The sequence below is a fragment of the Penaeus vannamei genome, chromosome 19 (assembly GCF_042767895.1).
Source record: "Penaeus vannamei isolate JL-2024 chromosome 19, ASM4276789v1, whole genome shotgun sequence".
Lineage (NCBI taxonomy): Eukaryota > Metazoa > Arthropoda > Malacostraca > Decapoda > Penaeidae > Penaeus > Penaeus vannamei.
In genome coordinates this window covers 29,256,590-29,269,089 of record NC_091567.1, presented here as the reverse complement: position 1 = coordinate 29,269,089, position 12,500 = coordinate 29,256,590, and the positions used below count along the sequence as shown (strand labels likewise).

The following is a 12,500-nucleotide window of genomic DNA, read 5'->3' as shown; positions in this document are numbered from 1 at the left end:
AACTAACTAACTATAACTAACGAACGCGACCAAAAACATAACCTCTTTGGCGGAGATGATGATAATAGAAATACTACTAGTAATAGTGAGAATAATAACGATAATTATAGTAATGATGAAAGAAACAGTAATAATGAAAATAATATTAGTGACAACAATAATAATGATGACATTGATTATGATTTTGATAATGATGATGATGATAATAGTAATAATAGTGATAATAATAACAAAATACTAATAATAATAATAGTAGTAGTAATGATGATAATCACGATAAGAATAGAAAATGAAAATGATAACGATAATAGTGATAATGATGACAATGATAATAATGATAATGATGATGGTAATAATAATAAAATTACCCATACCAATAATAGTGATAGTAATAACTACAAAAGTTATAATAACAATAACAGCAATGAGGATAATTATTATTATCATTACTACTCTTATTATCATGATCATTAATATCATCATTATCATTTTCATTATTACTACTACAACAACAATGATAATAGTTTATATGATTATCATTTTTATCATCATTGTCATTTCTATTATCAAAATAATTATGACAATAATGATAAAGATAAAGATGAAATGAAATTATGTTGATGTTACTAATAAAGATAATAATAATAATAATAATAATAATAATAATAATAATAATAATAATAATAATAATAATAATAATAATAATAATAATAATAGTAATAATAATGATAATAATAATAATAATAGTAATAGTAATAACATTTATAATAACAACAATAATAGTGATAATAATAATAATAATAATAATAATAATAATAATATTAATAATATTAATAATAATGATAATAACAATGATGATAATGATAATAATGATAATAATGATAATAATAATAATAATAATAATAATAATAATAATAATAATAATAATAATAATAACAATGATAGTGAAAATTATGATAATAATAATAACAACAATAAATAACTACAACGATAATGATGATAATGATCATAGTAATGAAGACGTTAACAATAACTATAATAATGATAGTAATGATAACAACAATAAGAATAAAAATGATAATAATGATATTATGATAATAATAATAATGATAATAATAATAATAACAACAACAATAGTAATAATATAAATGATAATAATAATAATAATAATAGTAGTAGTAACAACAATAATGATGATAATAATAATAATAATTATCATTATTATTACTATTATTATGATAATAAAAGTAATAATGATAACGATAATAATAATAATGATAATGATAACAATGATAATAATGATAATAAAATTAGTAATAACAACAAAAACAGCAGCAACAACAATAATAGTGATAATGATAATGATAATGGTAATAATCATAATAATAATTAAAAAAATAATAATAATAATGATAATAATAATAATGATAGTAATAATAGTACCAATTAGAATAACAATAATAACGATAATGATAATAGTGATACTGATGATAATTTTCATAATAATGATAATAAGAATAACAAAAATGGTAAGAAGAATAACAAAAAATAGTAATAACAAACACAATAATAATGACAATAGCAATAACAAAAATGATAATGATAATAACGATAGTAGTGATAATGAAAATGATGATAATACTAATGATTATAATACTAATAATGATAATAATAACAACAAAATTGATAATAATGATAACAATGATAATAATGATAATAAGAGTAGATCTAGTAGTAAAGATAATAACAACAATTTTTATAATAATAATGATGATAATAATAATAATAGTGATAATAATAATAATAATAATAATAATAATAATAATGATGATAATAGTGATGATAAACATAATGATGATAATTACAGCAATAATAATATCAATAATAACAAATGAAAATAAGATCAATAATAATATTAATGATAATAATGATAGTTAAGATGATAATGATAATGGCAAAATAATAAACATACATGCATACATATATATATATATATATATATATATATATATATATATATATATATATATATATATATATATATATATATATATATTCATATGTGTATGTGTATATATTTGTGTGTGTTTATGTGTGTGTGCATATAAAAGTACTCAAAACCGTAACTGTAGCTTCATCGCAACTGCAGTGTCTCACTCTTTCCACTTTATCTGTTCATTCACCAAAACGCCTGAATGTTTGATATAAATAAATACAGACATCCACGAAACATTAATCTCTCTCCCCGCACCCGCGCCGTAACACCCGCGACGCCGCTGGAAACTCATCTCTTTCTCACGAGGCGTCAGCGGCCTTCCTCGCCCTGTCCAACGCGTCACACGAGGATTTCTCACTGCGCTCGACTCCACAGTCCATGCGCTCGCTCATGCGCCGCCGCATCTTCCTGCGTCCTCAGAGCGCATGCGTCACTTTTCCGAAGAGTCGGCGTCTTCGAACCGGACTCACGGGGCACTCGGAGCGCCGGCCGGTCTCGAGGGTCACTCGAGGGTCACTCAGAGAGCCATTCGGACTCGCGCCGCTCAGAGCGCCATGTGGCGCTTCATGTGGAGGCTGAGGTGGTCGGAGCGCGAGAAGGCGCGCTCGCACAGGCGGCACTGGAAGGGCCGGTCGCCCGTGTGCTTGCGGTAGTGGCGCGTGAGCTCGTCGGAGCGCGCGAAGCGCCAGCCGCAGCCCTTCCAGTCGCACGTGTACGGCTTCTCGCCCGTGTGCGTGCGCAGGTGCGCCTTCAGGTGCGACGACTTGGCGTAGATCTTGGCGCAGCCCGAGTGGGGGCACGTGTGCACGATCGACTTCCGCCGCGTCCAGCGCCGTCTCCGCCGCGCCTTCATGGGAGTCGTGAGGGCGGGCGGCGCGACGCCCGGGGGCGGCAGGACGCCCTGCGGGACGGGGGGGCGGCGCGACGGCCCCGCGGGCGAGGCGCCGATCCCCGGATAGCCCGGATAGGGATACTGGGGGCCGCCCTGGATGTAGACGGAGCGGGCGTAGATGTTGTAGTGCTGGTCGCCGCCGTAGGTGCTGCCCTCGCCGCTCTGGTAGGCCGCGCCCCACGCCCCCATGGGCCCCCCCGCCCCCTGGTACTGCTGGTGCTGCTGCTGGGACGCGGCGGAGTGCTGCAGGGAGTACTGCTGCCCCGCCATCTGCTGGTAGGGCGCCTGCTGGTGCTGCATCGCGGGGAAGCCGGCCAGCCCCGCCTGGAAGGACGACGCCGCCTGCTGGTGCTGCTGCAGCTGCTGGTGGAACAGCGGCAGGTTGGCGTTGTAGTCATGGCGCGGCGTGCAGGAGGTGGTGGGCGTGGCCGAGCCAGGAATGCCCTCGGGCACGTACGGCGCCTCCAGCTTGATACGCCCTTCGGCGGGTCCAGCGACCTCCTTCGCCGGCGCCGCGGCCGAGGCCTGCGCCACGGCGCTGAAGGGCGCCCTCCCGAAGTCGCCGTGCGGAGAGAAGGCTCCGCGCGCCTTGTCCGCCTCCGCCGCCGCCAGGCGGTTGTACGTCATGGGCGCCCCGTCGCCCCCGCAGCCGCCCTCCTTCCCGACGTGGGGCGACGCGGGGGTCGAGCCGCCCTTCTTCTGGTCCACGAAGAAGGGGCTGGGCGGGTGCGCCTCCCCTAGGTGGCTCTGCATCTCGCTCCGGCAGAGGAGCTCGAAGGCGCCGGCGGGCTCCGCGAGGGCCATGTCGTGGTGCCAGGACGGAGCGACCGAGGTTGGGGGCGGTGGCGGCGGCGGGGGTGCTGGAGGGGGCTGCCGCTCCCCGTGGATGCCTGCGGCGGTCGCGTGCGGCTGGTGAGCATACTGCGGCTGAGGCGAGCGCGGGTCGAGGTGGAGGCCGGACGGGGCGCCGCCGTGGAGGCTCGGGGAGGCGGCGTGGAGGCCGGCGGCCGTCGAGTGGAGGCTGGAGGACCAAGAGGACTCCGACGCGTAGACACTCCCTCCGGGCCACACCTGGGGAAGGCGAGGAAGGCATCAGTGGTGCGGGGGAGGTTGGAAGGCGCATGGAAATGCACTGCTCACGGGGGGGGGGGGGGGGGGTTATATGCATGCATGCTCTCGAAAGTGTGAAGAGGGACATGAGCTCGAGATGAAAGATATGAGTATTGCTATAAACACATCCATACACTTCTAAAGTCCTATAATTTCACTACTGGTCAATATGCAATTATGTATTTTTTAAAATCATAGTTCCACCTCATATGATTAATTACGATAATTGATATATACATACACATACACAGACACACATACACACACACACACACACCAGAAGACGGAAGTAATTCGTCGAAAATGAGTAACAGCATATTATCAAGCTCCTTGGCGCACAATGGCGATAAACAAGATGGAAAACTCTGCACATTATTGTTTCACCTTTACCCAGACCGCCTCAGTGGCCTTCTACGAGGAAGCAACATGCGCTGGAAAACATGCCATCCATATTGTCTCTGATAACGATTTCGTGATGTTCGTCCTCGTCTGCTAAATCTTTGCAACATGTCATTGAAATTTTCCTTAATGTACCCTTAATGATAAATAACACCTCTTCTACCAGTGAGAGACAAAAATAAAAGATTTTTCTTAATGTACCCAACGCGAATGAAAATAACACCTTTTCCACCAGAGAGAGAGAAAAAAAAAACTTTCCTTCACATAATTAATTCATTTTTCATAACATGTCTCCAATACGAAGCAAACAGCAATGCTTCGCGAGATTCGAAATGAGGATTCGAACGGGAAGCTCCGTGTAGTTGAGTTGCCACGATGATTTTTTCACTGAAACGCGTTTTTACTTATGAACAACTGAACATCACAAGCAAATTACGTGTTAGTATCCTCGAATAAGCCTAAATAATGCGGTACAGAAGTATTATCCAGAGATGTTCCAACGTAGCTAAACCTATCTACGCTGTTTCGCATGTTTTAAAAGTCCAACGATGAATTTCGTATAATGTGCGGTATCAGACTGAAATGACAAAAAAAAAGAAAAAAAAGTAAGAAGAGAAAATGCGAATAAATAAAATAGTAATGACACAAATTAATAAAATAAATGAACTCTGTAATCTTTCTATTCACTCTGTCTAAACAGTATCTGGTTCACTCCACCGCCAGTACTTATTATGCAGTGCAGATCTTCAGCGTCGCTTCGTATCTAAATATTTGATGTGTTCTTCGGCCTCACCGTGGTTGTAATGTGCGTCTCCCAATTCATCTTATTATGAAGGTTTTGTTTCTTAGGCAAACGACTTTTGTTGTCTGTTTGTCTGTTCGTTCTTGTTTCTTTGTGTCTTTTCGTTGGTCTTTTTTAATAAATTCGTTTTGGTTTTATCTTCCATTCTTCTTGTGTTCTACTTGTATACCTCAAATGCGTTTTTGGTTGAAAAAAAAATGTATGTTACCAATTGTAAGAATATTGGTTCTTATCAGCTTATCGCTCTTGGAAATTGAGAAAATACAGCTATCGAGACAATGATACAAATCGAGATGATAACGAATACAGCTTGGAGAGAGAAGAGAGCGCGAGGGTGGGAATCTACGCCATCTTGGCCCGCCCTATTAGGCAACATCCGTCCCTTCGGCTAATGGTTCGAGGCAGCTACGGAATTCACACCAAGAACTACAAATAAATAAACAAAAACTAAACTAAATCATCCTTTGAGAGATGAAAAACAATTAGATCATGGAGGATGTTGCTAAGTTTTTTTTCTTTTCTTTCTTTTTTTAAATCTAATCACCACCGAAAAAAAATCGAAGGACGGGAAAGAAGAATGCCCGCAGTCTCTGAATCCAGTCAATAGATGGCGCTGCGGTCAAATAATCCCGTCTAGAATAGGGTTAGGGATTTTATAATTGATTTTTGGCGAGCTTTCCTTTTTAGAGACGCAGCATCCTTCAGGAGAGGTCAGAGGTGGTCGGAGGCGAGATGTGTAAGGAGGTGTAAGATTAGTGTGATCTTGTAAAAACACCAAAGAATAGAATAAAATAAAAATCCACAAGATCGCCAAGTGGAGGGAACAAGCGACGAGGCAAATTATATTGATTTCTTTTTTTATATATAATTATTCGGTTCAGCAACGTTACACATTTGAAATTAACTCAACTGTCAGTGATACTTTAGGTCTGGAAAACTTATCGGGATAAAGTGATCCAGAAAAGTATTGGTGTGAGCGGACCTACTAGGCATTTCTTTTTTCTTTTTTTTGCGCCCTCTTGCATTCCTTTGCTTTATCTCTGTCCATCTGTCTCTTCTTTTAACTCTATGTATTGCCTCTTTACATTGCTTTCTCTATATATGCCTATTTGTCTATCAGTTCATCAGTTTATTTCTTTCTTCTGTCTCTCTTCTCTCTCTCTCTCTCTCTCTCTCTCTCTCTCTCTCTCTCTCTCTCTCTTCTCTCTCTCTCTCTCTCTCTCTCTCTCTCTCTATCTATCTATCTATCTATCTATCTATCTATCTATCTATCTCCTGCAGCAAAATACTCCATTTTAGTCCACAGAGCAACAGTCATGAAAGAGAAAATGAAAGAAAACGGGTGATTAATGATTCCTTAATGAAAGAAAATGTTCTCAGCGGATTATCGTGACGCGAACGCAAACTTCAATAAACACGATGGACAAAAGTACCGCTAAAATAAATGCGGTGTTTTGTTAATTTCCGCATAAATGCCTTTAGCTGTTCAGAGAATGCGCAAGAATGTTTTTCTTTATATATATATTTTTTAAGATATTTGCTGTACACATATTGCAAAGAAAACAGATAATTACAAATACATTTCATAGTAGTGTTTATATTTCTACGTTTTTTTTTTCTTTTCTTTTTTTCTTTTTTTTTTTACTATGAAAACAACATACGGAGAAAACTAAATATGAAGAATCAGAAGACTACAAGCTAATCTAAAAGGAACCGGCGACTTATATAGATACATGCCTTATCTGAACTTACTAAAAAGAAAAGCTTTAAGTCGTTGAATCGTCTTCTAAAAATTCGGTTTAACTTGGTCTCAGATAACTCATGTACACAGATTTTGGACATTTATACAAACTGATAAAACAGGTAGACATGTTTATACTTTCCCGTATCGAAGGTCTAAGAATAACATCACGTTCCAAATTTGAAAAATAATACATTTTAGTTAGAATTAGTATTCTAATTCAAAAAGCTATATCCTATTCTAAAATGAATCCTTAGGGATGATACTGTAGACAAAATTTGATATCTGTAAATCTTCTCTGTAAAATATTTATAATGTACCTATTGTTATATGTGGTTTTGTTGTTAAGAATGTCATGTATTGTCGTTATCATTATCCTTAATGATCGTTGGTATTATTATTTACTACCACAAAATTCAGTGCGATTTTTTTCTTCATCTTTATTTAGTAATTCAGACTCTCTTTTCTTTAATATTTATCACTGCTCTTTCAGTCTCTCTCTCTCTCTCTATCTATCTATCTATCTATCTCTTCTCTTTATTCTATCTCCTCTCTCTCTCTCTCTCTCTCTCTCTCTCTCTCTCTCTCTCTCTCTCTCTCTCTCTCTCTCTCTCTCTCTCTCTCTCTCTCTCTCTCTCTCTCTCTCTCTCTCTCTCTCTCTCTCTCTCTCTCTGTCTCTCTCTCTCTCTCTCTCTCTCTCTTACTCTCCCTCTCTCTCTCTTTCTTCTCTGTTTGTTTCACTCTCTCTCTCTCTCTCTCTCTCTCCCTCTCTCTCTCTCTCTCTCTCTCTCTCTCTCTCCCTCTTCTCTCTCTCTCTCTCTCTCTCTCTCTCTCTCTCTCTCTCTCTCTCTCTCTCTCTCTCTCTCTCTCTCTCTCTCTCTCTCTCTCTTCTCTCTCTCTCTCTCTCTCTCTCTCTCTCTCTCTCTCTCCTCTCTCTCTCTCTCTCTCTCTCTCTCTCTCTCTCTCTCTCTCTCTCTCTCTCTCTCTCTCTCTCTCTCTCTCTCTCTCTCTCTCTCTCTCTCTCTCTTTCTCTCTCTCTCTTTCTCTCTCTCCTCCTCCTCCTCCTTCACTCTCTCTTCTCTATATTTATCCTTCTAACCCATTTACCAAACGGGAACGCACCACATTTCTTCTTCTTAAACTGATCCAACTGTCCCTTTTATCCGAATATACGGTTATACCTCTTATCCGGATTATACTCAAGGAAAACCCTAGATTGTAAGATTTTTCTCCATTTTCATTACTTGGTTTATGTCTTATATGGATATTTCATATTACCCAACGTCGCTAGATAGTCTTGTTTAAACGGAAAATAGAATGAAAAGGACATTGGATCATTCTTACTTAAAAGATATACTAGGAGTGGCATTGTAAGTAAATAATAATGATAAAAGGAAGAATACTACTATTATTACTACTATTATTGCTAATGATGGTGACAATTATGATGATTATTGTGATTATGGTTATGATGTTAGCGACAACGATGAGAATGGTGCATGATACCAATAATAATTTTTATAACGATAATACCGATAATAAGGATAATAAAAATAGTAAAAATGAAAATGATGATAGTACCGGTAAATTTTAAAATGATGATAGTAATAATGATGGTAATGATAAGAAGGATAATAACGATCACAATAGCAATGATAAAGATGATAATGATGATAACAACGACAGCAATGATGATGATTATAATAGTAATGAGAATGATAATAATGGTAATCGTGATAACAATTACAACAATAAAAATAAAAACAAAAACTATTAACATTACCATTATCATCATTGTTATTATCATTATAATTATAATAACATTATCATCAGTAATAATAATAGTGATACCAATAATAATAATAATAATAATAATAATAATAACAATAATAATAATAATAATGATAATAATAATAATAACAATAATGATTATTGTTATTATTGTTGTTATCATTATTATTATTATTTTTATTATTATAAATTATTATTATTATTATTATTATTATTATTATTATAATGATAAAAATAGTAATAATGATAATGACAATGATAATAAAGATAATAATATTAATGATGATAATAACAATAGTAATAATAATAACAATAATGATAATAAAAGAAATAATGGAAATAATAATTATGATAATAATGATGATGATGAAATGATAATAATAATCATTATGACAATAGTAATAATAATTATGATAATAATAATAATAATAATAATAATAATAATAATAATAATAATAATAATAATAATAATAATAATAATAATAATAATAATAATAATAATAATAATGGTGATAGTGATGATGATAATAATAATAACAATAATAGTAATAATAGTAATAATGACGATAACGATTATGAAGATAGTAGTAACGATATTAATAATCATCATCATGATATAATAAATAATGTAAGTAGTAATAATGATAATCACAATAAAAATAATAATGATAATGGTAACAAGGGTGATAATAATAGCAATGATAATTGTTATTATCGTAACTATTATTTTTTATTGCCATTAATATTTAAATTATCATTGCTATTATTGTAATTATCATTATCACTGTTATCATTATTATTACTATCATTGCTGCTATTCATAATATTACTTTTATCATTATTACTATTATTATTTTCAATATTATTATTATTATAATGATAATAATGATCATAAAAAATCATAATGATAATAGTAACGATAATGATAATAATAACAACAACAATGAAAATAGCAATATATGATAGTAATAACAATAACAATGATAATGATGAAAATAATAACGATAATAATAATAACAATAACAAAAATAATAATGATGGTAACAATGATAATAATGATAATGACGATGATCATACTATTGACAACATCGACACCGTTAAAGTCAATCAGAAATGGCAAAATTTGATATTTTAAATCTACCGAGAGATTGAGAATCAACCTTCCCCTTCTCATCATATTCCTTAAAATCGCTCATCAATTCCTTGAACATCAACTATTACTTTCAGTAACATCAATCGTGACTTTCTTTAATGTTAGTCATCAGTTTCCGTGATTTTATTTATTAATTTCTATAACATGTTATGAATTGTCCTTATGAACAATTATAAATTTTCTTGGCTCTGATTATTAATTCCCATAATATCAAACCAGATTTTTTTAAACATCAATCATTGATTTTAAAAGATAGTCATGTCTCACTAAATTCAAACATCAATCTCTTTAATTAACACCAATTTCATTCATAGAATTACTCACTTTCCTCCCATTCCGTCCCTTTTTCCGAGAAATAGTAATTCCCATAATATCAGTCTACAGTTTCTTTAACATCAATTAATAATTTCCCAAACATGTCATAATTCTCATAATTTAATTAACACCAATTCCATTCATAAAATTCCTCATTTCCCCCCAATTCCTTCCCTTTTTTCCCGAGAAATATTAATTCCCAAAATATCAACCCACCGTTTTTTCAACATCAATAATTAACATCAATCATTAATTTCCAAAACATCAATCACAATTCTCCCTCACATCGACTATCAATCTCTTTAATCAACATCAGTACCAATTCCGTCACTTTTTGCGAGAAATACTAATTCCCATAATACCAGAATTTCTTCAACATCAATCATTCATTTCCAAAACATCAATCACAATTCTCCCTCACATCACCCATCAATCTATTTAATCAACACCTATTTCATTAATAAAATCCTCACTTTTATCCACTTCCTTCACTTTTTGCGAGAAAAAAAACATTAATTCCCATAAATCATTCATTTCCAAAACATCAATCACAATTCTCCCTCACATCACCCATCAATCTCTTTAATCAACACCAATTTCATCAATAAAATTTCTAATTTCCTCCCAATTCCGTCCCTTTTTTCCCGAGAAATATTAATTCCCATAATATGAACCCAGCCATGTTTTTAACATCAATAATTAACATCAATCATTCATTTCCAAAACACCAATCACAATTCCCCCTCACATCACCCATCAATCTCTTTAATCAACATCAGTACCAATTCCGTCACTTTTTGCGAGAAATACTAATTCCCATAATACCAGAATATCTTCATCAATCATTCATTTCCAAAACATCAATCACAATTCCCCCTCACATCACCCATCAATATCTTTAATCAACACCTATTTCATTAATAAAATCCTCACTTTTATCTAATTCCGTTACTTTTTGCGAAAAAAAATATTAATTCCCATAAATCATTCACTTCCGAAACATCAATCACAATTCCCCCTCACATCACCCATCAATCTCTTTAATCAACACCAATTTCATCGATAAAATTTCTAATTTCCTCCCAATTCCGTCCCTTTTTTCCCGAGAAATATTAATTCCCATGATGTCAACTCACTGTGTTTTTAACATCAATAATTAACATCAATCATTCATTTCCAAAACATCAATCACAGTTCTCCCTCACATCACCCATCAATCTCTTTAATCAACACAAATTTCATCAATAAAATTCCTCATTTTCCCTCAATTCCGTCCCTTTTTTTCCCAAGAAATAGTAATTCCCATATCAATCCACAATTTCCTTAACCAATAATTAATCAATAATTTCCAAAACATCAGTCACAATTCTCCCTCACATCACCCATCAATCTCTTTAATCAACACCAATTTCATCAATAAACTTCCTCAATTTCCTCTAGCCCCGCCCCTTTTTCCGAGCGATCGCCGAGGGAGCGTCTGCCAGGCTGCTCAGTGCTCCCCGCGCCGTCGAGGGGAGCGGCGGCGCGCGGAAAATTTTCAGGGTTCAGATAACGATGTTGATGGCGTCGCTTCCGGGATAGAATATAGATAGATTGATTGGTAAATAGAGAGATGGATAGATTGATTAATTGATTCATAAATAGAGAGATAGATTGATTGATTGATTGGTTGAGAGATAGATTGATTGATTGGTTGAGAGATAGATTGATTGATTGACTGATAGACAGATAGAGAGAGAGAGAGAGAGATAGGTAGATAGATAGATAGATAGAGAGAAAGATAGGTAGATAGACATATAGATGGATATAGGGTTATATATATAGAATCCACTTTTCCTTTTTTCTCTTCTTTTTTTTTCTTTTTTTGATGGAAGGCGGATTTTTCATTTATATTTTTTCACTCTCCTTATTGTTGTGGGGAAATATTTCATCTCGCTTATAAATTCAATAAATGAATAAGTACATGAATAGAAAAAACGGACACTATAATAAATGGAATTAAATCGTGACGTTTCGAATCCGTCAAGATTTCCTCATCAGGCGACCGAAATATATCTCGGGATTTCATTTCCTTTCTTATTATGTTTGTTTTCCTATTCATATTTGTGTGCACGTTACTGTGTTTGCGTTTAAACAAAAAGATGTTTAACGAGAGAGAGAGAGAGAGAGACAGAGACAGAGAGAGAGAGAGAGAGAGAGAGAGAGAGAGAGAGAGAGAGAGAGAGAGAGAGAGACAGAGAGAGAGAGAGAGAGAGAGAGAAAGAGGAAAAGAGAGAGAGACAGAGAGAAACAGAGAGCAAG

General features: G+C 35.5%; 1 protein-coding gene across 1 annotated transcript in view; it reads right to left on the bottom strand.

Annotated features, from left to right (window-relative positions):
* Positions 1-2,092: 2,092 nt before the first annotated feature.
* The window catches only part of LOC113811276 (Krueppel-like factor 1), a 29,411-nt gene continuing 19,003 nt past the window's right edge, over positions 2,093-12,500 (bottom strand). Inside the window, exon 2 of the mRNA XM_070134456.1 lies at positions 2,093-3,959. Coding sequence (XP_069990557.1) covers positions 2,541-3,959 — 1,419 coding nt within the window. The 3' untranslated portion in view covers positions 2,093-2,540. The remainder of the gene's footprint in view (positions 3,960-12,500) is intronic.